Source organism: Enoplosus armatus, chromosome 14, assembly GCF_043641665.1.
Source record: "Enoplosus armatus isolate fEnoArm2 chromosome 14, fEnoArm2.hap1, whole genome shotgun sequence".
Lineage (NCBI taxonomy): Eukaryota > Metazoa > Chordata > Actinopteri > Centrarchiformes > Enoplosidae > Enoplosus > Enoplosus armatus.
The window spans coordinates 247076-273627 of NC_092193.1; the positions used below are offsets into that span (position 1 = coordinate 247076).

Here is a 26552-nt window from a genome sequence, read left to right on the forward strand (position 1 = left end):
GTTACATTCAATCCACTGAAGCTTTATTTACAACAACACCACAGAAAGCCTACTTACGATGTTAAAGAAGACTGGTTCAATAAAATTATGTAACAATCTTTTCAGCACAGAGGAGGAGATAAACCGGGAGTCTGCAGAATATTATCATGTTCAGTGAAGAAGAATCAACACTGATGTTTATGATGAAAGTGGCAGGAAGTGAGAGTCTGCCTGACAGGTGTGAGGAAGGACACAAGGAGGTAAAAAATGAAAAAGGGAAGGAAAGAGGAAAGTAAAAAATGAAATTAGGCAAGGAAGGAAGGAAACAAAGATAAAGATGGAAACAAGGAGGTAGGGAAGGAAAGATGTAAGAAAAGAAAAAAGGTAGGGAAGGAAAGAAAGAAGGAAGTAGAGAAGGAAAGAGGGAGGTAGGAAAGGAAGAAAAGGAAAAGGAGGGAAATGTGGCAGGGTAGAAAAGGAGGTAATCCAGGAAGGAAAGAAGAAATGAAGGAGGAGGTAGAATAGGAGGTGAACAGACAGAATTCGAGCTGCAGCAGCAACACAGAAAGAACGAGGTCTGAACACAGATCAATATGCTTGAACATGTGTTGATCACTCACTCACTGATCTGGATTCAGTCTGTGTCAAACATTCATTTAAATAAACTATATTCATTGACATCAGTCGTTCAACCAGAACAAACCAGCTGAAGTTAAAGGAGTCGTTCATGGAGGAGAATAAGTATTTTATATTACTGAAATTAAAAGTTAAATTCAGTGGAGGTGGAGAGACGAGTCAGAGACAGGAAGTGACGGAGTCAGAGAAAAGAAGTGAGTGAGTTCACTTTTATTACTCTGTAAACACAAAAACATACAACACTGAAACCTCTCTGAAGCTGATGAAACATTTACAGGATGAAATAAAGTTGTGAGCAGAGTTGAGAGTGAACTGTAAATGTTTAAGTTTAGAGTTTTAAGTTTAATCACAATAAAAGTAAATCAAGGTGATCAGAATCAATTATCTTCTGTACATTGTTGCAGCTCCTAACGATCAATAAATTAATCAATGAAACTAAAGTGCATCAGCTAAAGCTCAACATTTCAGAAAATTCAGGATACTTTGGGACAGTTTGCCTGTAATGAGCAGTGACCGCAAGCAGCATAACCATGATGACTGTAAGCAAAACAGTGATATCATCACTGTTAAAGTCCAGCTCCGCCCCCAATGTGATGTTTTCTCTACATCCAATCAAAACCTTTGATCAGAAACTAAACTACCTGAAGACTTCCTCTTGAACATCAGTTTCTTCTTCTTCAGTTTCATCTTTTTTTAAATCGGGTCATCGTGTCAAAGGGGTGGAGCCATGTCTGCAGCAAGTGTCACAGAGGAAGCAGAGGTTTACCCTCGGCTGCAGCGCCCCCATCAGGTGAGTCAGAGTCAGGTCCTGCAGCCGAGATATTGTCAGCCGTCCATCCTGTCTGTCCTCTCTGCTGGCTGGCAAGGCTGGTGTAGGTGTTGTCGGCAGTGATGTCAGTGGACACCTGACGGGTGAAGACCATTGACCCGGCGCTGGATCCATCAGCTTCACTCTCTGTCCAGCAGGACTCGCTGTCAGAGGCTGAGGACAGCCGGCTCTTCCCCCACCGGCTGTTGGCCTGGACTCCCGGTGAGCTCTGACTGGTGTCCGTAACTCGACGAGATGAAGTACCACTGGAGCTGAAAGACGAGCGCAGGTCCTTCTCCTGCAGCCGCATCAGAGGGCGCAGCAACGGGACGTAGCGGCCAATGGCGGCACGGTACTTTGGATGTGTGATGGCGTAGATGATGGGGTTGTGGATGGCAGAGGCCTTGGCAATGACGGCAGGAACTGAGTTCATGTAAGGTGTCAGCAGGTGGGCGTAGCCGGCAGTGGCAGTCAGAGCGACCGCAGAATACGGCGACCAGGAGACAATGAACAGCAGGATCACTCCCAGAGCCACTTTAGCCAACCGCCACTCACTGCGCAGACGCTCGTACGCCCTGTTGGCCTCTCCACAGTTCAGCTTCTTCACCTCCAGACCCGCCTGCCGCACCGCCCGGAAGATGGCGAAGTAGCAGCCGGCGATCAGACCGAGTGGGACAAAGAAGACAAAGGCGAACAGCAGGATGGTGTAGGCGCGCACAGCGGCCGTAAAGCTCATGTAGTCCCAGCTGCAGGACGTCTGCAGGCCTTCAGGGACGTAGGCGCTCCACCCGAAGAATGGTGGCAGACTCCAGCCCAGAGAGTACAACCACACCCCCATCAGCACCACCAACACCCGGCCACGACTCACCACGCCCAGCAGGGCCAGTGGTCGCGTTATGGCAAGGCAGCGGTCCACCGCGATGGCTGTCAGTGTCATCATGGAGGTGATGCCGAACAGTGCCCCGCAGAAGGCGTAGAGCTCGCAGGCCAGTTCACCAAACACCCAGCGGCGGTGCAGGCTGGCCACAAAAAAGACAGGAGACTGCGTCAGAGACATCAGGAAGTCTGCGGCCGCCAGGTTGACCACCAGCAGGTTGCTGGGCGACCGTAGCGTCCGACTGCGACAGAAAACGAAGATGACCAGAGCGTTTCCCAGCATGCCCATCACCCCAACCAACAGGATGACAGAGCCAATGATGTAGTGGGCGTGGTCAGGGACGTCCACGGTGGGGAACAGGTGAGACTGCAGGTGAGTGTGGTGTGTGGGGGCGTGGCCAGGCAGATGGCGGAGCTTCGAAGTCCTGCTGTGATGATGGTCAGGATCAGTCAGGAAGGAGGTGCAGTTTTCTCCCAGAGAGCAGAGAGATGACTTCCTGGTCGGGGGGTGTTGACTCATTGTTGGCAGCTGGACTGCGGCTGGACGTCGGCTGGACTGTGGCTGGATGTCGGCTGGACCGCGGCTGGATGTTGGCTGTTTGTTTCAGCTTTGGCAGCCGTCTCTCTGTCCTGTCCATCCTGCTGCAGCTCTTTATATCAGTCTGATCGATGGATGACGGAGGATTATTGAGTCGAACTCAGGCTGATCCATTAACTCTCTACACTCAGAGAATAAATCAACATCTGGACCAGATGTGACCTGATTGTTGCAGTTTAATGTAGATCATGTTTAACACTCTGAGCTTAATGATCTTTTAACTCAGAGCTTTAGTTTAGTGAAAACGAGTCCCACATTTTCCTCATTATGTGAGGTGTGATATATGTAACAAACTAAAACATGTAATTTAGCAGTAAAGAGTGTTCAACTTCAAATAAAACAATTATTTCTCATGTAATCTTGAGGCTCTTTAAGTCATCAGAAAATGTAAAAGTATATACAATGTAGTTAAGGTTTCCAATAATAAATGAATATTTAGTTGGTTTAGATATATCCCAGTCAGTTTCCAAAAACACTGGATCACTGAAATGACTAGGAACTTACAGAACCTACAGATTATTTGGTAATTTTTTCATTAGTATATGATATCTAAGCCTATAATTGAGCTGAAAAAGGCAGAGTTTAAACAGATTAATTGGGTGGAACTGGCCTCAGAACATCTACAATCAAAACATTTAAAATAAAAACTTTCTAGGCAGGCTTTCTCTGATCTGTTCAGAGGTGATGATGAGAACAGAACCAGAGAATCAGAAAACAGAGTTCTGATAACTTCCCAATGGAAGTTCTGCATGTAGTTGTTTTTAATATGGAAGTAATAATAACTAAGATATAGTATGTAAATCAGACAGATTTGGAGTCGTTGGAAGGTGAATTTTTTTTCTCTTCAAACAGAGCTAGGCTAACAGTTTCCCCCTGCTTCCAGTCTTTGTGCAAGCTAAGCTAACAGCCCTGGACTGATGAAATGTGGAGCAGCAGATATCGATTCCACAGTGACCTTGTTCACAGAGAAAGCTGCTTTTTCCGCCCACAATGCACCAGGAGACCATGAGCCTGAAGAGCTTTCCATCCCATCGATCCACCAACCGATCGATCAGCAGTAAGGGGAGAGCAGCGTCACCGTGACGACAAGCTTCCAGACCTCCCACCAGGGTCCATCCCTCCCACCAGGGTCCATCCCTCCGTGTCTCGGACATCCTGGACTGAAGAAAAACACAGATATCCAGGTGGGCAGCAGGTGCTGTGTCTGAACCTCTGCTTCTTCACCAGTCTGCCCATCATCCCTGTAAAACCAGGAAGAAGGTGAGGAGAGACAGATGGACAACAAAGGTGCAGACAGACAGCAGGACCAACACTCGCTCTGAGACAGGCAAGAAAGACAGGCAGACAGAAAGACTGGCAGAAAGACAGGCAGGCAGGCAGGCAGACAGACAGACAGACAGACAGGCAGGCAGACAGGCAGAGAGACAGACAGGCAGGCAGACAAACAGGCAAGACAGACAGACAAACAGACAGAGAGGGAGACAAACAGGCAGACAGGAAGGCAGACAGACAGTGAGATAGATAGACAGACAGACAGACAGACAGACAGACAAACAGGCAGACAGACAGAGACAGAGAAATAGACAGGCAGACAGACAGGCAGACAGACAGAAAGACAGACAGACAGGCAGACAAACAGGCAGACAGACAGGCAGACAGACAGGCAGAGAGACAATCAAGCAGTCAGACAGACAGAGAGACAGACAGGCAGACAAACAGGCAGACAGAGAGACAGACAGACAGACCCTCTCAGACAGAGGTGGAGTCTCTGTGTCATGCTGAGGACTTGTTTCTACTGTCTCCTGCTGAACAAGGACTACAGAAACAGCTGGACATAGTAGAACAGTTCTATCAGAACTGAAGAAAACTAACGTGATGATTTGACGTCAGGAGAACAAACACCAGTAATCATAATCACATCATTGATCGCAGTGAGAGTTACAGCTGCCTTGTATAACCACAACAGCGTCAGGGAGTTCCAACATGGCAGAGAAGGCGCTAAAAGAAAAAGCTCTCAGAACATTTCATATTTGATGGAGTCATCAGCCCACTGCACTGTATGAAATTGAAGTCTGAGATCCTCTCAGTCATCACAGACAGGAGTCCCCCAGGGGATTATCCTGGGCCCCTGGCTGGTTTTAATGTATGTGAATAACTACGTTGACATTTTCAGCATTTTATATGCGAATGACTAATTTAGTACGTTAGTTTAAGAGTCTGTGTTTGTGCTGTGACGTCACCTGGACACACCTTTACTCATCAGAGGAAATAAGTCTAATAAATGAGAAATACATTCATTATTACAACAAAAAAGTAAAATATATACAAATACCTTCTGTGACAGGTTGATGATGGTCTTCAGCAGTTTGTTCACCTCCTCGACTTTGGATCTGAACTCTGGAACCCTGAAAAGACCCGAGACCACTGACAACTGCTGCTGGTACTACTGATACAACTACTGATACTACTACTGACAGTGCTTCTGATAGTACTGATGGTTTTTCCGCATCCCCTGTGGTCACCACCACTGCAGCCTAAACTGACTACCCACATTCAAATGAATGGGAGGACTGGTGTCCGATGTGGTGTGAATGCAGCCTTAGTGTCCCTGAGTGTCTCTCAGTGTTTCTGAGTTTCTGTAAGTGTCTCTAAGTGTCTGTGTCTTTGAGTGTCTCGGAGTCCCTGAGTGTCTCTAAGTTTGTCTGAGTTTCTGTAAGTGTCTGAGTTTCTGTAAGTGTCTCTAAGAGTCTCTAAGTGTCTCTCAGTGTTTCTGAGTTTCTGTAAGTGTCTCTACGTGTCTGAGTGTTTCTAAGTCTCTCTGAGTGTCTCGAAGTTTCTCTGAGATTCTGTAAGTGTCTCTAAGTGTCTCTGAGTTTCTGTGTCTCTGAAAGTGTCTGTAAATGTCTCTCGAGTCTCTCTGAGTGTGTATAAGTTCCTGTAAGTGTCTCTAAGTTTCTCTGAGTGTCTGTAAGTGTCTCTGAGTTTCTGTAAGGGTCTGTAAGTGTCTCTGAGTTTCTGTAAGTCTGTCTAAGTGTCTCTGAGTTTCTGTAGGTGTTTCTAAGTGTTTCTAAGTGTCTCTATGTGTCTCTGAGTGTCTGAGATTCTTTAAGTGTCTCTGAGTGTCTCTACATGTCACTGAAAGTGTCTGTAAGTGTCTCTAAATGTCTCTAAGTGGCTCTAAGTGTCTCTGAGTCTGTAATTGTCTCTGAGTTTCTGTAAGTATCTCTAAGTGTCTGAGTGTCTCTGAGTTTGTGTCTCTAAGTTTGTCTGAGTTTCTGTAAGTGTCTCTAAGTGTCTGTAAGTGGCTCTGAGTTTATGTAAGTGTCTCTGAGTGTCTCTGAGTCTGTAATTGTCTCTGAGTGTCTGTAAGTGGCTCTGAATTTCTGTAAGCGTTTCAAAGTGTCTCTATTTGTCTCTGAGTCTGTAAGTGTCTCTAAGTGGCCCTGAGTGTCTCTGAGTTTCTGTGTCTCTGAGTTTCTCTGAGTGTCTCTAAGTTCCTGTAAGTGTCTCTAAGTGGCTCTGAGTGTCTCTGAGTCTGTAATTGTCTCTGAGTGTCTGTAAGTGTCTTTAAGTGTCTGAATGTCTCTTAGTTTCTCTGAATTTCTGCAAGTGTCTCTGAGTTTCTCTGAGTCTGTAATTGTCTCTGAGTGTCTGTAAGTGGCTCTGAATTTCTGTAAGTGTTTCTAAGTGTCTCTAAGTGGCTCTGAGTGTCTCTGAGTTCCTGTAAGTGTCTCTAAGTTTCTCTGAGTGTCTCTGAGTTTCTGTGTCTCTAAGTTCCTGTAAGTGTCTCTAAGTGGCTCTGAGTGTCTCTGAGTCTGTAATTGTCTCTGAGTGTCTGTAAGTGTCTGCAAGTGTCTTTAAGTGTCTGAATGTCTCTAAGTTTCTCTGAATTTCTGCAAGTGTCTCTGAGTTTAAGTGTCTGTGTCTCTGAGTTTCTGTAAGTGTCTCTGAGTTTCTGTAAGTATCTCTGAGTTTCTGTAAGTATCTCTAAGTGTCTGAGTGTCTCTGAGTTTGTGCCTCTAAATTTGTCTGAGTTTCTGTAAGTGTATCTGAGTGTCTCTGAGTTTCTGTAAGTGTCTCTAAGTGTCTTTGAGTTTCTGTGTCTCTGAAAGTGTCTCTAAGTTTCTCTGAGTGTCTCTAAGTGGCTCTGAGTTTATGTAAGTGTCTCTGAGTGTCTGGGACTTCTTAAGTGTCTCTGAGTGTCTGTAAGTGTCTCTGAGTGTCTGTCAGTGTCTCTGAATTTCTGTAAGTGTTTCTAAGTGTCTCTATTTGTCTCTGAGTGTCTGTAAGTGGCTCTGAGTGTCTCTGAGTCTGTAAGTGGCTCTGAGTGTCTCTGAGTCTGTAATTGTCTCTGAGTGTCTGTAAGTGGCTCTGAATTTCTGTAAGCGTTTCAAAGTGTCTCTATTTGTCTCTGAGTCTGTAAGTGTCTCTAAGTGGCTCTGAGTGTCTCTGAGTTTCTGTGTCTCTGAGTTTCTCTGAGTGTCTCTAAGTTCCTGTAAGTGTCTCTAAGTGGCTCTGAGTGTCTCTGAGTCTGTAATTGTCTCTGAGTGTCTGTAAGTGTCTTTAAGTGTCTGAATGTCTCTTAGTTTCTCTGAATTTCTGCAAGTGTCTCTGAGTTTCTCTGAGTCTGTAATTGTCTCTGAGTGTCTGTAAGTGGCTCTGAATTTCTGTAAGTGTTTCTAAGTGTCTCTAAGTGGCTCTGAGTGTCTCTGAGTTCCTGTAAGTGTCTCTAAGTTTCTCTGAGTGTCTCTGAGTTTCTGTGTCTCTAAGTTCCTGTAAGTGTCTCTAAGTGGCTCTGAGTGTCTCTGAGTCTGTAATTGTCTCTGAGTGTCTGTAAGTGTCTGCAAGTGTCTTTAAGTGTCTGAATGTCTCTAAGTTTCTCTGAATTTCTGCAAGTGTCTCTGAGTTTAAGTGTCTGTGTCTCTGAGTTTCTGTAAGTGTCTCTGAGTTTCTGTAAGTATCTCTGAGTTTCTGTAAGTATCTCTAAGTGTCTGAGTGTCTCTGAGTTTGTGCCTCTAAATTTGTCTGAGTTTCTGTAAGTGTATCTGAGTGTCTCTGAGTTTCTGTAAGTGTCTCTAAGTGTCTTTGAGTTTCTGTGTCTCTGAAAGTGTCTCTAAGTTTCTCTGAGTGTCTCTAAGTGGCTCTGAGTTTATGTAAGTGTCTCTGAGTGTCTGGGACTTCTTAAGTGTCTCTGAGTGTCTGTCAGTGTCTCTGAATTTCTGTAAGTGTTTCTAAGTGTCTCTATTTGTCTCTGAGTGTCTGTAAGTGGCTCTGAGTGTCTCTGAGTCTGTAAGTGGCTCTGAGTGTCTCTGAGTCTGTAAGTGTCTCTGAGTCTGCAATTGTCTCTGAGTGTCTGTAAGTGTCTGTAAGTGTCTCTGAGTTTCTGCAAGTGTCTTTAAGTGTCTGAATGTCTCTAAGTTTCTCTGAATTTCTGCAAGTGTCTCTGAGTTTCTGTGTCTGTGTCTCTGAGTTTCTGTAAGTATCTCTAAGTGTCTGAGTGTCTCTGAGTTTGTGTCTCTAAGTGTATCTGAGTGTCTGAGTTTCTGTAAATGTCTCTAAGTGTCTCTGAGTGTATCTGAGTTTGTGTCTTTAAGTTTGTCTAAGTTTCTGTAAGTATCTGAGTGTCTCTGAGTTTCTGTGTCTCTAAGTCTCTCTGGGTGTCTCTGAGTTTGTCTAACTGTCTCTGGGTGTCTTGTTCAGGATTGAAAAGCAAATTTGAGCTTCAGTCGTCACACTTTCTGATCATAATCCAAATAATCCATCAGAGACTCAAAGTATCAATCAGCTGTTTACTGATCACAAATTAGTTTTCAGTCAAATCACAAACTGAAAAACAAGACGGGAGCAAATGATCTTTCCCTCACATTCAAATACATGTACAATAAATATTTTCGTCCTGTATAAAACATCCGGTAAACATGTTAAATATCTGAATAAGAATCAAATGAAAACATTTCAGAGGTCTGACGTGAACCAGAATCCCTGAACCTTAACACCATCATTCATTGATTGAAAATGAGGACTTTACTGTTGTGAGATCAGCTGTAATGAATCTGTCTGTGTGATAAAAAAGACATGATTCTCAACCAGGCAGCTGATTAGTCAGCTTACTGGCCCCACACAGACCCCCCAATCAGGTCAGTGCAACAAGGTTAATCAGCTTGTGCAGGAAGAGGAAGGGGGTGGGGGTGGGGGTCTGCTTCTGGTTTATTCTGGATAATCCTGAAGCTCAGCAGGAACACAGACTGTGAAACACACAGTTCATGTTTTTACTTGAATCCAAAATTCTGTTAAAACCATCAGACTGTTTGTGACATCAGCAGCACATCATCCTGCCTTCATCATCAAATTGGATACAATAGTCCCATAACAGTCCAATAAGAGCGCCCGATCACCTGTGAGGTCATAGCGCGGCATGCTGGGAGGGGGCATGGTGTCTGCGGACATGTCTTAGCAGCAACTGGCGGTCCGGACTTGAGTACTCACACTGTTGGCATGGAAACGCCTCGCCAGTGTGATGGCGGCGAGCGTGGAGATCCAAACTCTTCTTCTGGATACTGAGACAGAAAAAACTGCAGGTCTGTTTAGGAAGTTAATGTCACCATGCCAACCCCAACTCACCACCAGCTGTTAGTTTCAGTGAATACACAACCAATCACATCACAGACTAGGGGGCCGTCTGACGATCTTGAAGGCGTCCACAATCTACTTTTCAGGTGAGTTGTAGAGATCGAGGTATTTAATGTCCTCTTACTTTACATGACCCTCATTGACTAGCGGATCTGCTTTACGTGAACAAACCAATAGAGTGATGTAGCCAACTAGACGGCTATCCTGATTGGACGAATTACTTCACAGCTAGCAGCATGGAGGATGAGGAGCTTGTGCCAAAAAAAGAACTCGATGTCAGTGGTGTGGGAATTGTTTGGCTATGCAGTGAGCTCTTCTGGAGGAAATACAACATCCCTGTTCGACCATCAGGTAGAAGATCCCACGAGAAAAACATACAAGTATCTCTAATGCAATATTGTGTTAAGGTGCAAATGGGGAAATTAACATAAACTATTTCAAGACTGGCTTTAGTCTCCAGGGCAGTTCAAACCAATCACAGCAGAGACACATGTGTAAAGAACTAATCACAGCAGAGACACATGTGTAAAGAACCAATCACAGCATAATAATAATAATAAAGAACCTATAGACTATATTATAGAATGAAACCAATACAAAAAATCCAGTTTGGATGAACGAGAAGCAACACGTGTACATGTGCAGACAGTGTGTCAGGTGTTACCTGCTGTAGTCACAGTGTTGACACCTGTACGGTTTCTCCTGACTGTGAGTCCTGCAGTGTCTAAGCAGAGAGCTGCGATCTATAGAGGCATACGGACACTCAGCACACCTGTACGGCTTCTCACCTGACAACACACACACACACACACAGTTGGTCAGTCACAGTCAGCTGACAGTGCAGGTCTGTGTGTGTGTTACCTGTGTGTGATCTCAGGTATGTGTGTGTTTTCAGGTGTGTGATCTCAGGTATGTGTGTGTTTCCTGTGTGCGTGTTCTCAGGTGTGTGTGTGTGTGTTCTCAGGTGTGTGTTACCTGTGTGTGTTCTCAGGTGTGTCTGTGTTACCTGTGTATGTTCTCAGGTGTGTCTGTGTTACCTGTGTGTGTTCTCAGGTGTGTCTGTGTGTGTGTTACCTGTGTGTGTTCTCAGGTGTGTGTGTGTGTGTTACCTGTGTGTGTTCTCAGGTGTTTCTGTGTGTGTGTTATCTGTGTGTGTTCTCAGGTGTGTGTGTGTGTGTGTGTGTGTGTGTGTGTGTGTGTGTGTGTGTGTGTGTTACCTGTGTGTGTTCTCAGGTGTTTCTGTGTGTGTGTTATCTGCGTGTGTTCTCAGGTGTGTGTGTGTGTTACCTGTGTGTGTTCTCAGGTGTTGCAGCAGTGACGCCTTCAGTCTGCTGCAGTAGGAACAGTGAGGACAGGTGAACGGTTTCTCTCCTCCATGGACGCCAAGGTGACGCCTCAGAGTCAGCTTTGTGGAGAACTTCCTGTAGAGACACAACATCACAGCTAAAGCTACCAATCACAGCGCTGCAGGTGACACACCTGGTTTAACTGAGGTCTCAGTGAGTTTCAGGCGTTCTGTCGATTTACAACTTAGCTCTTACTTAGCCTCTCCTGTGATTGGTCAGTTTATGAAAGTGTGCTGAAGCCCTCTGACACCTGCTGAGAACTGTCCGATAACCTGTGGAGTAAGGGATTGTGGGTAATGTAGTTACCTGTGACACAGAGAGCAACAGAAACCTGTGAGGTCTGTGATCTGAGCAGACATGTCCTCTGGCTTCTTCTCTTCTTCATTTTTCCTTCTTCTGGTTTTCTTTCTCTTCTCTGTGATGCTCTGCAGTGAACCAGTCTGAGATCTACTGGTCTGTCTGGGAACCAACACACACAAACACTGGTTTCTGATTGGTTGGCAAGACTTTTCAAACCACAAATTAATTCATCGAAGTAAACACAAAATAACGAACCAATCACCAGTTCATCACAAACACATGAACAGTATTTTGAAGACATCGATGACTTTGATGATTTTGTATTATCTGAAACATGTTTCAGTCATTTCTGTAGTGCACATGCGCCGACCGTGCATACAGCCTGTTACAGTCGCTCCTGTTTGTTTTCTTCTTTTTCGTACTTTTTCTCCTTTATTCCTTTATTTAACTCAGAACTTTTTTTAAATACTGACTTTTGAAGTTGTGCCCTCTCCTAACATGCTGGAGGAGAGAGTTCTGGTACGTTTTTTCACTCTGGAATTACTTTCATTCAAACATCGGACAGTCGCACAGCAACTTCTGGGCCGCTTTGTTTACTCCAGAGATCAGCTGATCGCTCTGAAGCCGGCCGGCTTGGAGACCAGATCATCGGAGATCCCCGCTGAAATCTGGAGAAAAACGCACAGAGGATGCAGAGGGGGAACGAAGAGACGAGGGAAGAGAGGTGGGTCGAGACAACAGAGGCTTATGGAAAGAGGAGGTATAAGCCGTGTCTCCCCTCTGTCATCATGGGCAACGTGAGATCGCTGGCAAAAACGATGGACGAGCTAACGGCGCTGGCCAGGAGTCAGAGGGAGTACCGGGAGTGTTGCTCCAGGACATTCCCGACGACAACGTTTCCAGCTTTCAGACCCTAACCCTGAATCTGTTTTTCAACAGATTTGACTCTGTGGGTCCTGCTCAACTCCCCCATGACTCTTCTGCTGTCTGCCTTCAACCTTCACCTATTTCACTCCCCCTCCCCCTCCTGCTCCTCACAGCCCCCCACCCCCCTGTGAGAGCTCTCCTCACACCTCGTTCCCCAGTCCCCAGGCTGACGGCACTCTTCAACCTGACGACACCACCCCTCCCCCGCCAGTCACCTCTACAATGTGCTTCACTGCCGACCATGTTAGAAGACAGCTGAGGAGACTCCACTCCAGCAAGGCTGCAGGCCCCAATGGTGTCAGCCCCAGGGTGCTTAAAGCCTGTGCCCCCCAGCTATGTGGAGTACTTCACCATGTCTTCAACATGAGCCTGAGTCTTCAGAGGGTCCCCGTGCTGTGAAAGACGTCCTGCCTCGTTCCTGTGCCGAGGCCGACGCGTCCCAGTGGCTCCAAGGACTACAGACCCGTGGCACTGACCTCCCACATCATGAAGACCCTGGAGAGACTCCGGCCCATTGTCAAGCCACACACTTGGACCCCCTTCAGTTCGCCTATCAGCCCCCACTTGGAGTTGAGGATGCCATCATCTACCTGCTCAACCACGTCTACGACCACCTGGATAAGCCGGCAAGCACTGTGAGAGTCATGTTTTTTGACTTCTCCAGTGCGTTCAACACCATCCGTCCGGCTCTACTGGGTGAGAAGCTGACGGAGATGCAGGTGGATGCCCCCCTCGTGTCCTGGATTGTCAACTACCTGACTGGCAGACCACAGTATGTGTGCTTACAACACTGTGTCTCAGACAGAGTGGTCAGCAACACCGGGGCCCCGCAGGGGACTGTCCTCTCCCCCTTCCTCTTCACCATCTACACCACGGACTTCAGCTACTGCACAGAGACCTGCCATCTTCAGAAGGTTTCTGATGACTCAGCAATAGTTGGATGTATCAGTAAGGGTGATGAGGAGGAGTACAGGGCTGCTGTGGACAACTTTGTCACATGGTGCGAGCAGAACCACCTGCAGCTCAAAGTGACAAAGACAAAGGAACTGACTGTTGATCTGAGGAGGACCAAGGTGCCGATGACCCGTTTCCATCCAGGGTGTCAGTGTGGACATGGTAGAGGATTAAAGTACCTGGGAGTCCACATAGACAATAAACTGGACTGGGTAAAGAACACTAATGCCCTCTACAGCAAGGGCCAGAGCCGTCTCTATTTTCTGAGGCGGCTGAGGTCCTTCAACATCTGCCGGACTATGCTGAGGATGTTCTATGAGTCTGTGGTGGCCAGTGCTATCCTCTATGCTGTTGCATGCTGGGGCAGCAGGCTGAGGGTGGTGGACTCCAACAGACTCAAGAAACTGATCCGCGAGGCCAGTGTAAGACACTCAGAAGAAACAGACTGAAAATCTGGACCTGCCTCTACACATACTACCTCAGTGTTATTATTGCTGTTGTACATATTTTTTACTTATATTTTTCACTTAAATATTGTCAATGTGTATATTTTTATTTTCTATTTCTTATTTTTATATTTTGTACATACTTCTATTTCTAAATTTATGCTGCTTTCTAATCTTGAATGGGAGCACCGCACCAGTACTGTACAATTTTCCCCCAGGGATCAATAAAGTATTTTTGATTCTGATTCTGTAGATATTTTTTGAATTTTTTGAATGACTGTCATTATATTCAATATCATATTATAATATCAACAATATTTCTATGAACCTTTCCATAAAAAAGCTTTGAGAAGGTTCTGACTGCTGGGTGAGGACAGTTAAAATTGTCTACCTGTCTGATAGGTCTGCCTCCTTCCCTCCTGCTTGTCCAATCAGCCGGCCCCTCCATCCTTCTGGAGGAAACAAATCAACATCACTTTATTATCAGTGTTGTCATTGATTGATTATTAAAGTTGTTGAAGGTATTCTACCTGAGTGTGTTTGTTGTTGGTGAGTGTTTCGTGACGTGGCGCTCCTGAACTTCCTAAGACAGTCCGGACAGTTGAACGGCCTCGACACTGCCTTCTTCTTCTTCTTCTCCTCTTCCTGCTGTTTCTGTTCCTCCCTCCTCCTCCTCCTCCTCCTCCTCCTCCTCCTCCCCCTGCAGTGGCTCTTCCAGTGAGGCTCCAACTCTTCCCAGCTGTCGGCCGTCCAGCTGCAGCAGACGCAGCTGAACCCGCCGGCCCCCCGGTGAGACCGGACGTGGACATCCAGCAGCCGCCTGGACGGCAGCGTCAGAGGACACAGGAGACACAGAAGCCTCTGTTTACTGAAGGCTGAAGTCCTCGTCTCCCAACCATCCATCTCACTCTGCTTCAGGCTGTCAGGTTGCGTTAGGCGGGGGGAGTCTTCAGGTGGAGGGCGCTGGATGGGTCGGGAGGCAGTCGGAGGAGGAGGAGCTTTGGTGGCTGAGATGCGACACAGTCCCAGAGTCATGAGGTGAGCAGACTGTGCCATCTCTTCCTGGGTGGCGGGGGCATCGATGGGACACGACAGATCCACTGAACCCCCCTTCAGAGGGAAAATGGAGGACTCCTCCTCAAATAGAGTGCTGACCTGCAGACGAAAGGAGGAGACAGACTTTATATCTCTAAACGGTCACATTAAGACCTCTAAAATATAAACCTCAGTCACAGCTGAAGTACCGTTTCATATTCAGAGTCACATCTAGACGTAGAAGTTCAGTCCAAATGACCTGAAGTGGTCTTAGTGTGGACTTGGGGTAGCCAAGTATCCCAGCATGTATTTCACATCAACCAGCAGCAATGTTATGTTTTCAGAAGAGAAAGTAACTGTTTAGATGATAAATATTTGGCTAATTTATTAAAATAATGTCTATCTGAAAATTTGCTCCAATGTTTTTGAAGATGTGAGGATCATCTCAGTGGCTTTGACTCATTTCCTCAATGCAGAACAAACATCACAAAGTATCAAGAAATATGATTCTTTTTAAAGCACCGGAGATCTACCCTTCAGTGAGCGATGGAGGCCATATGTTTGTGACTAGCTACAATGATCTTTCACTATTGATACACTGGAGAAGTGAAGGCTATGCAGCAGCAGATCTCCAGCGCAGTAATTTGCTCGTCTGGAACAGCTGGATGAATGATGTTCTCACCACTGACTGACTGGTGTGCCGCCACCAAAGCTGAACTGAAATGTGGCTACAGCATCACAGATGTCCCGGGAGGCTGCACTAAATATGTCCAAGCCCCCGATGTGATGTGGAAGCAGCCCTTTTAGCAGAGTCTACATGACACCTGCAACCAGTGGGCAGCTGGGGACGTAGATAAGGAATACACAGCCAGGGGGAACCTAAAAGTCCCACCGCCTGCTGGTGGACTGGGTGATCCCTGCCTGGGACAAACTGGACAAAGATAAAATCAGAAAGTCTTTCAGAATTTGAGGACTGTCTGAAAACTGACGGGAGCTTCAGGGAGAGACAGCACTGTACTGCAGGACGAGAGGAAACTAGTGCTAAGCAGCCCAGGATGAGGAAGATATTTAACAATGAACGTGTTGTTTTTGATGACTGTGAGGGAACTGTCCGTCTTTAGGCTAAAAGGTAATATGACACATTGGTCCCCAGGTCACATCCGGGTCATGGTAACCCTAAAAGCAGTAGGTCATAGCTTGTCTCTTTCTGTCTCATGGAGACAGAAAGAGGTCGTGGGAGACAGACTTCACTCTGATATACTGTCTCCTCTTTTTCTTTGAGACATACACTGAATGCGACCTGAAGGACAACGTGACTTAGGTTAACTTAGGTGCTGGATGATGATGTCACAGTGCAGTCAGGTACGGGTGTGCTGGATGATGATGTCACATGCAGTCAGGTACGGGTGTGCTGGATGATGATGTCACAGTGCAGTCAGGTACTGGTGTGCTGGATGATGATGTCACAGCGCAGTCAGGTACTGGTGTGTTGGACCTGAGCTGCTCTCAGTTACAAATTGATCTGTCTGTGTGTGTGTGTGTGTGTGTGTGTGTGTGTGTGTGTGTGTGTGTGTGTATATGTGTGTGTCAGGTGTGTCACCTCACAGGTGTGTGCGACCTGTAGCCCCCCCTCGCTACCGATGTCACAGGTGGGCGGGCTCATGTTGTCCAGCATGTTATAGAGCAGGAACTCCTCGTCCTCGTCGCTCTGTTTTGACTCTCCATTCAGATCCAGCGAATAGGGCGACGTCCCCCGCTGGAGTCCCACTTCCTGTCTGTCCTCAGCTCCGCCCCCTCCATCATTCCCAACCAGGTACGTGAGAGTGGGGGGGCGATGCCTGAGCAGCAGGTGGCTGCTGATGGAGGTTTTCAGGCCACAGGTGAACTGACAGAGTTTACAGCGATAAAGCTCCACCAGGAAGGATTCCACCAAACCCCCAGACAAACCCTCCACCTCCCCACAGTACAGACTGGAGCTCACAGCCCCACCCACCACCTGCAGAGTCACAGGATTGATGTCACGGTAACGCTGCTTCACCGACGACATCACCATGACATCACAGAGGACGTCCACTGAAAACATAAGAACAATACAGTTCAGTCAGGATCAGAGTCCAGTTTTCACTAAAGCCCCACTCGTTCAAACATTCTCACAATATCAACATGATATCAACAATCAGATTATCCACAAGATATCTTCAATATATGAGAAAACAGCAGCCGCAATACATTGTAAATATATTTGGATATGTTCTCACATCATATCACCAAACTTTCCTTTAACTGTGAACTAAACTGTTACAGAGCCATCGACACCTCCTGAAAATAACATTTAATCACTAATATCCACAGAACATCTTTAACGTGCTCCCACAAAACAGCAAAATCTCTTCCAGATAAAAGAGTTCATTTAGATTTAATTGTCTAAATGTATTTCTTCTTGTTGTCTCGTACATTTTATGATTATTAGATTTTTTGTTGTTCACTCTTATGTAAAGTCCTGTGTGGCACTTTATACATAACACATATCACTATATATTACGATTTATATTAAACAGCAACATATTATCATACATTTAAGACATAATTCTATAGCTCACATGATCCCAAAAATGCTTTCCTAAAAACTGCTCAAATATTTTTCTATCCAGAAGACGTCACAAAGATGTCATGAAAATAGCATCCCAGAAAGCTATAGGGGATAATATGGTGACACTGCTGTTCCTGTTTGGCTCTTAAATGAATAAAAAACTATAAATAATAAGGGGGCTACCATGATCATGCTAGCTATGTGCTAACAGCTGCAGCAGGATTAACCGGAGGACAGCTAACAGTGTTAGTAGAAGCTAATTGGCCATTCTGAGATGACGGAACTGCTGGAGCGTCATCATTGCGTCATGCGTTAACTGTTTAATGTTTTAACAGAGCGGGAACATGTTCAATACCGGTTCACAGGTAAATATTAAAGAGTTTCACTAAGACTCACCTGCTGCCACTAACCCAGGTCTGCTTTACTTCCGGTTTTCTTCCTCAACGGTCTTACGTCACGTCTGGTCGCCTCTACCGCCACCTGGAGGAGAAGCAGAAGAAGATCAGAGAGGTTTTCTGGTCGCTTAGGCACTTTTTTGAAACTATAGTAAAACTTTACACCAAACCAGCAAAACATTATACAACTCTTACAAAAGCTTTCAACTCTTCAAATTCAGAACAATACAGTCAATAGAGTACACACAAACCATCGTTTGAATGAGCACACGAAGCACCAACTATGCTCTAATAATATAAATGAGAAACACTCGCAGGGAACAGCAGTTTGCAATAAAGTTTTGTCATACATGTAGTAAACACACAGACCAGACACACAGGTTTCAAAAGGGGTAAAGTATGGATGTGTATTCTGAACACAAGATCAACACTCTTCAAACATTGGTGTTAGAAAATAAAGAACAAAAGAATGAGGCTAAATCTGTTGACCTGTGGCTATTTATAGAGCTCAAGCTCTGGTTTTTAAGTGAACTCATTATCTACAATCATTATCTTTCATGTGCCAGTGTAGAACAGCAACTCGCAAAGTAGTGTAGCAATGTAGAGACGGACGTTTACAGTTAGGTAGAAGTGTGTAATTCAATTACAAACTGAGTGTAAAGCAGCAGCGTGCCTTGTAAAAGCATTGGCTACAAGTGTCCATCCAAGTATTGATGGTTTCAGAGATAGAGCTTCAAGATCGTTAGTGTTTAAGCATTCAGAAAAAAACCTGTAACTACAGGTGGTAAATATAAATGAGGGAACATCAATATTTGTATTTTTTGTACATACTTTAACTCTAAATTTATGCTACTTTCTAATCTTGAATGGGAGCACCGGTACTGTACAATTTCCCCCCGGGGATCAAACAAGTATTTCTGATTCTGACTCTGATTCTGATCATTATCTGGAGAAATTATGTTAACAAGAAGCACTGAAGCTGCTCTGGAGGCTCGTGGTGGCCTGATTCCAGACTAAGACATGAAGACACTTCATATTGGTTTGTCCTTTCATTTGTCATCAGCCATCTATATATGTGTATATATATGCACATACAGTACACAATATTTATCTGTAAAGTTCCTGTTTCATAAACAAACAAATCAATGGATTAATGACCTCAGAGGAAGCTACAGCCAAAGAAGTACAGAACTGAGGACATTTAGAAAACAGTGACGTATGTATAACAATAATAGTAATAATAATAATTAACCACAGAGCCTCCGTCTGTTATAATGTGACAGTCGGCTGAAGATGAAGTTTGGTCTGAAATGATTCAAAATGAAGAACAATATCATTTTGTTTTTGTTACTACAGTTAAGAAGTGTGATACATAAAGGCTTCAGTGAGCTGCAGATACAAGCATTCTGTATTTTAGGACGTCTGATGAAGTTCAAATTCTAAACACGCAGCGCTGACGTCACTTCCTGTAGAGACACCATGTGATCTCCTCTTCGTCCAAAGCTGCTTCTGAATTCTATTTGTTCTCCATGAACGTTCTTTAAATAAACTGTCATCTGATAATTAGACTGAAAGAATACAGAAATGAATTACTTAAAGCGTGTTTGATTGAGAATGATGTGAAAAGTTGATTTCAATTATAAACTCTGGATTTATGCTTATAGACGTTTTTGTAAAAGTTCTTGTATAAACTGAAGACAAGAAGATTCTGTAAGACAGATGGTATCCATGCTGATATATCGATCACATGACAGATCAATGTGTTGTACACTGGTCTGCATCTCCTGTCTACAACCAAAGCAGACTCACAGACCAGGACTACCAGGACTCACGGACCAGGACTCACGGACCAGGACTCATAGACCAGGACTCACAGGACTCACAGGACTCACGGACCAGGACTCACAGACCAGGACTCATAGACCAGGACTCACAGGACTCACAGGACTCACGGACCAGGACTCACAGACCAGGACTCATAGGGAGAACAGCAGGTTTCCTGTTCAGATGAAAGCTGCTGCTGCAGGTTTTACACTCAGAGGCCTCGGGGCTCTTCAGGACCTGCAGGACCACATTCAGGAGGACCACATTCAAGACAGAGACTCACAGACCTGCAACACCCCTCTACTCCTAAACCCTCTGAGAAGAGAGTCAGAGGTCAGACTCAATGAGGAAGACGAGGACGAAGACGAGTCACATGACGTCCCTGAAGACGTCGTCCTGTTTTTAATGTGTGAAATTGTTTTTTTTCATTTGTGACTCTGAGTTTTGTGTTTCGCACTTCAAAATAAAAGTCTGACAATGACGAATAGTAAAGAAGAAAAAACACAAAGAAAAAAGGAAAGAAAGAAATAATATTATTTTACCAATTCAATTATTATTGCGATAAGTGATAAATAAATACTGAAACTGTACAGTAAAAGAAACACGAGGCAGTAGCAGGTCGGAGTTAAATTAGATATAAAAGTTAGATTTTCAGAATTATTTTCCTGCTGGTTTTAAAGTCAAACATCAGAACTGGTTCTGTGATGGAACCAGTATGACCCAGATTCCCTTAACTTCCCCTGAAAACACAGAAACATCTGAATCTAAATCAGTGTGTTTGTAGCCAGAGATCCTTCATTTGTCCTTTCATTTGAAAAACTAAACCCCTTGAAAACACCTTCATTCATTCACAAACGTCAACCAAACTCTGTGCAAATTTCTGAGTATTTAAAACAAATCACAAATTGAACTTTTCATTCATCCATTAACTCTTTTATATTATATATGTTTTATGTTATATTTTCTGTAAATGTGATGTCTCCTCTGGGTGGAGAACGTATTCTTATTTTATAACTCAGTTTATTCAGTTTAAATGTTCTGTATTTTTTTATTACATAACCCTTTGCACACTGAACACATACAGAATGTCATGTTGTGTTAAGGTCCAGATTTAAGGTGGAATTGGACAGCTTTAGAGTGTGGTGAATGTATAAAAGTGAGCTGTTATCAAACACACCGCTGGACTGCTATACTTGGGAGGACCCTCTGTGAACCAACCCCTCAACATCAACCATCATAACTAAACACCAAACTTTTATCCCGTGTCAGAGACAAATAACTCTCAGACGCTTTTCTGCTGTTAAACTACACGAGAATCACAAATAAAAAAAAACCTGAATTAATCAAGGATTAAGGATTAATTAAACCAGATATCCTTCATTTGTCAATTCATTTGAAAACTAAGTTCAAAAGTCCTTAATGAAGAAATTAAGTAGATTCCACCTTAAACCTCCCCCTTAACACAACATCACATTCTGTATATTTGTATAAAAAGATATAATAGTAATATAATTCTGTGATTAAACCTTCGTCCTTTGGCCTTTTGCACGACTAATTAATTAAGATTAAATAATGTCTTTTTGTGGGACAATAAAGATCTGAACTGATGTTTATATGCACTAAGACACAGTTACTATATAAATTGTACAGAGTCTGGTGGGTGGAGTTCTGCTGGGGGCATCTGGACTCGTCAGGTTTCTTTGGTAGTGATGGTTATTTTGAAGATATTTTAGGATGATGTGGAGACATTAAATGTTTTAAATTTTGATTTTAGATGTGTCCTCAGGCCTCTTTTTAAAGCGTCACATGTACTGATTTTTTTTTGCACTAATCTGAAAGACACTTTGTGGTATCTGTTAAATGCTCAGTCATTTGTGCTCAGTCATTGAGTTTGGTGGGTGGAGTTCTGCTGGGGATTTTTACAGTCCTGTTTTTAAAGTGTCTCTTTGACTGATTTTCTAACAAAGAAACATGAAAACTTTCTGTGTTTTAAAAATTTTTCACGTTTGTCTCATAAACTCTGGTGTTGCCCAGTTTCTTACCTGCAGGCTGTCGTAAGGCATGGCAGCTGCTCAGCCAATCAGCGTCCACCAGTTGGACTTGTGTCGGGACAGAAAGACGGATCCTGCCAGGCCGCCCGTCCTGTTCTGGACAGAAATTACCTGCAGCAGGAGGCAGGCTGTGATTGGCTGGAGGCTGCAGCTGGTTGGTGCATATAAAAGTGGACGGAGATTAAGACCCCCTCCTCTTCTTCCCTGCAGAGACCAAAAACACAGTAAGAGGCACTTTAATCTTTATTTCTGAAATATGTTTCTACCTGATTGTTCTGGTCAAATAGAATTGGAAATTTAATTTTAAAAAGGAAAAATTCTGTTATTTCTGGAGGTATTTAGCTTTATTTTGAGGCACGTTGAAGATTACATTTTTACAGACTTTTATTTTGGAAGATATTGAGAAGATCTGAACATAAATATAAATGTAAAATAAATATTACCATTTCACAACACAAGTGCATCACAGTGCACAATATGTGTTCAGAGTCAATGATTGGATAAATGGCGTCAGGGCTCTGAGGATCTGGTCCAGAGAACGGGGTTTAGTGGTTTAGATGCAGATGAAAGAGATGTAGAAGTTTATGCGCTGATGTTACTGGTGGGGCCAGAGGAACCAGTCTAAAAGCCATTCCTTAATTGCTTTAATTGCTTGTGTGTGTGTGTGTGTGTGTGTGTGTGTGTGTGTGTCTGTATAGTCATGACTAAGGAGAAGGTTCACCTGAACATCGTGGTCATTGGCCACGTGGATTCTGGGAAATTGACTATGACAGGTCACCTGATCTACAAACTGGGAGGAATCGACAAGAAGAGACGATCGAGAAGTACGAGAAGGAGGCCAAAGAAGTCAGTCTTTGGCGATTAGACCCTATCATGACGTCGTCATATTCTAAGGGGGTAGTGCAGCCGTGAGTAGAACAGGACACCCCCTGATGGAGTCTAGGCTCTGGTGATTGGATGAGGAGAATGGCTGATGAAGAGGAGCGAGCTAACCCTAACCCTTTCCTTACTTGCTCATGGTGGGAACTGTTGGGTCTCTGTAAATAATATTAAGAGGACGGCCTAGACCTGCTCTGTGTGCCCTGAGATAATTTCTGTTATCGCTATGTAAATAAAATTGAATTCAATTAAATTATAGTACATTTCAGTGATAGTACCCCATGGAGTGTGAGCTGTTCAGGTATCTGATTGGTTGACATGTTGCTATGGTTGCAGATGGGGAAGCAGTCCTTCAAGTACGCTTGGGTGATGGACAAACTGAAGTCAGAGCGTGGCATCACGATCGACATCGCACTCTGGAAGTTTGAGACAGATATGTCTACATCATCATCGACGCACAGAGACCTCCCAGGAACCTCCCACGTCCCGCCCACTTCTTATGATGTCACAGTACACTGTCACAGGATGCTAGGCTAACACAGTAGTAACCGTGGTAACCTGTACCTCACAGTCAGCTGCTTTTTATTGTTTGTGTTTAATAACTAAAGAAGAAGAAAGAGCAGCGTGAACAAGAAATGTAAATCAGGTCACATGATCAGGCTGTTTTTTCCTGTTCTGACAAGACAGGAAGCTGAGTGTGTGTGCGTGTGGTTGCAGCTTGTCATGCAACACTGCGCAGTGTGAACACACTGTCACGCAATGTGGCTGATTCCTGTTTCGATGGCGTCACACACACACACACACACACACATACACACACACTCAAGTTTTTCTATCACTTATGAGGACATGACATTGACTTAAATTTACTTAGACTGACTCAAATCGACCTTAAAGGTTTTAAACAGTATTTCTGTCTCAGTAAATATGAGCTCACAAGGTTAATGAGTGAAACAACAGTAAATGTGACTGTCAGTCTGATCTCTGATCAGATCAAGTTTAAACACACTTTATTTTAATTTAAAGGACTGGTCAATACCACAGTCAGGTGCTCACATGAACATAGAAACACGTTTTTCTTGCTGTAGTCGTTCCTCCTGTTTCTACTGGACATTAGAGGCTCACATGTTTTCGGGATTCCTGTGGGGTGGTAGCTGCATCTGTGCGACTAAGGCCTTAAAATACACTCAAACAAGATTCTAAGACGCTACAAATTATATCCAGCTACAACATACAGCCCAAAACGTTGGAATGCAAGCACAGGGAGTCGTTGCTACGGAGACGATACACCGTGTCGTTCACGGCAGTGAAAATGCACCTGCGGCACCCTCTAGTGGACAACAAGAAAAATGTCTCTAATGGAGGTGATGGAGGACAGGACAGGACGCACAGGTACTGCTACTGTTACTACTACAACTGCTACTACTACTACTACTGCTACGACCACTGATACTTCTACTGATACTACTACTACTACTGATACTACTACTACTACTACGACTACTGATACTACTACTACTACTACGACTACTGATACTTCTACTGATACTACTACTACTACTGATACTACTACAACTGCTACTACTGATACTACTACTACTACTACTACTGATGCTACTACAACTGCTACTACTACTACTACTGATACTACTACTGATACTACTACTACTACTGCTACGACTACTGATACTTCTACTGATATTACTACTACTACTGATACTACTACAACTGATACTTCTACTGATACTACTACTACTACTACTGATACTGCTACGACAACTGATACTTCTACTGATACTACTACAACTGCTACTACCACTACTACTGCTACGACTACTGATACTACTACTACTGATACTACTACTGATACTACTACGACTACTGGTACTTCTACGACTACTGATACGACTACTGATACTTCTACTGATACTACTACTACTGATACTACTACTGATACTACTACGACTACTGGTACTTCTACGACTACTGATACTACTACAACTGCTACTGCTACGCCTACTGATACTTCTACTGATACTACTACTACTACTGATACTACTACTGATACTGCTACGACTATTGATACTACTACTACTACTGCTACGACTACTACTACTACTAGTACTGATACTGCTACAACTACTACTACTGCTGATACTACTACTGATACTGCTACTACTACTACTACTGATACTACTACTACTACTACTGGTACTACTACTGCTGATACTACTACTGATACTACTACTACTGCTGATACTACTACTGATACTACTACTACTACTACTGTTACAACTACTACTACTGCTAGTACTAATACTACTACTACTGATACTACTACTTCTGATACTACTACTACTACTGCTGATACTACTTCTACTGATACTACTACTGATACTACTACGCCTACTGATACTTCTACTGATACTACTACTACTACTGATACTACTACTACTACTACGACTACTGATACTACTACTACTACTACGACTACTGATACTTCTACTGATACTACTACTACTACTGATACTACTACAACTGCTACTACTGATACTACTACTACTACTACTACTGATGCTACTACAACTGCTACTACTACTACTACTGATACTACTACTGATACTACTACTACTACTGCTACGACTACTGATACTTCTACTGATATTACTACTACTACTGATACTACTACAACTGATACTTCTACTGATACTACTACTACTACTACTGATACTGCTACGACAACTGATACTTCTACTGATACTACTACAACTGCTACTACCACTACTACTGCTACGACTACTGATACTACTACTACTGATACTACTACTGATACTACTACGACTACTGGTACTTCTACGACTACTGATACGACTACTGATACTTCTACTGATACTACTACTACTGATACTACTACTGATACTACTACGACTACTGGTACTTCTACGACTACTGATACTACTACAACTGCTACTGCTACGCCTACTGATACTTCTACTGATACTACTACTACTACTGATACTACTACTGATACTGCTACGACTATTGATACTACTACTACTACTGCTACGACTACTACTACTACTAGTACTGATACTGCTACAACTACTACTACTGCTGATACTACTACTGATACTGCTACTACTACTACTACTGATACTACTACTACTACTACTGGTACTACTACTGCTGATACTACTACTGATACTACTACTACTGCTGATACTACTACTGATACTACTACTACTACTACTACTACTGTTACAACTACTACTACTGCTAGTACTAATACTACTACTACTGATACTTCTACTGATACTACTACTACTGATACTACTACTGATACTACTACGACTACTGGTACTTCTACGACTACTGATACTACTACAACTGCTACTGCTACGCCTACTGATACTTCTACTGATACTACTACTACTACTGATACTACTACTGATACTGCTACGACTATTGATACTACTACTACTACTGCTACGACTACTACTACTACTAGTACTGATACTGCTACAACTACTACTACTGCTGATACTACTATTGATACTGCTACGACTATTGATACTACTACTACTACTGATACTGCTACGACCATTGATACTACTACAACTGATACTTCTACTGATACTACTACTACTGCTGATACTACTACTGATACTACTACTACTACTACTACTACTGCTACGACTACTACTAGTACTGATACTGCTACTACTGATACTACTACTACTGATACTACTACTGATACTACTACTGCTACTACTACTGATACTGCTGATACTACTACTGATACTACTACTACTACTGCTGATACTACTACTACTACTACTGCTACTGATACTACTACTACTACTGCTGATACTACTACTGATACTACTACTACTACTGCTGATACAACTACTGACACTACTACTACTACTGCTGATTCTACTACTGATACTACTGCTACGACTACTACTAGTACTAATACTGCTATTACTACTGATACTACTACTACTACTACTACTGATACTACTGCTACTACTACTGCTGATACTACTACTGGTGTGTTTACTGTGTGTTTTACTGTGTTTACTGTGTGTGTGTGTGTGTGTTTTACTGTGTGTTTACTGTGTGTGTGTGTGTTTACTGTGTGTGTGTGTGTGTGTGTGTGTGTGTTTTACTGTGTGTTTACTGTGTGTGTGTGTGTTTACTGTGTGTGTGTGTTTACTGTGTGTGTGTGTGTGTGTGTGTGTGTGTGTTTACTGTGTGTTTACTGTGTGTGTGTGT

At 43.6% G+C, this 26552-nt stretch overlaps 2 protein-coding genes across 2 annotated transcripts; both read right to left on the reverse strand.

The window, feature by feature from the left end:
• Positions 1–810: 810 nt before the first annotated feature.
• On the reverse strand, positions 811–2965 carry opn4.1 (opsin 4.1). The gene has a single exon (XM_070918417.1). It carries the CDS (start codon positions 2817–2819, stop codon positions 1359–1361), a length of 1461 nt encoding a protein of 486 aa, XP_070774518.1. The 5' UTR covers positions 2820–2965; the 3' UTR covers positions 811–1358.
• A 90-nt stretch (positions 2966–3055) lies between these two features.
• Positions 3056–16236, reverse strand: LOC139296903 (zinc finger protein 84). The gene is made up of 9 exons (XM_070919468.1): positions 16141–16236; positions 14031–14655; positions 13892–13952; positions 11180–11332; positions 10815–10948; positions 10192–10315; positions 9293–9454; positions 5230–5302; positions 3056–4138 (listed from the first exon to the last, which is right to left on the reverse strand). The coding sequence occupies exons 2-7, from the start codon at positions 14554–14556 to the stop codon at positions 9301–9303; spliced, it is 1152 nt and encodes a 383-aa protein (XP_070775569.1). The 5' UTR covers positions 14557–14655; positions 16141–16236; the 3' UTR covers positions 3056–4138; positions 5230–5302; positions 9293–9300.
• Between the last annotated feature and the right edge of the window lie 10316 nt (positions 16237–26552).

Bases quoted from the DNA above. Each gene is read 5' to 3' on its own strand.
- opn4.1 (XM_070918417.1), bottom strand. From the start codon at position 2,819: ATGAGTCAACACCCCCCGACCAGGAAGTCATCTCTCTGCTCTCTGGGA.
- LOC139296903 (XM_070919468.1), bottom strand. From the start codon at position 14,556: ATGGCACAGTCTGCTCACCTCATGACTCTGGGACTGTGTCGCATCTCA. The intron at 11,333-13,891 runs GTAGACAATTTT...GTTGGTTCCCAG, and splicing joins GAGGCAGACCTATCAGACAG to ACAGACCAGTAGATCTCAGA. The intron at 10,316-10,814 runs GTAACACACACA...GTGTGTTGTCAG, and splicing joins ACACCTGAGAACACACACAG to GTGAGAAGCCGTACAGGTGT.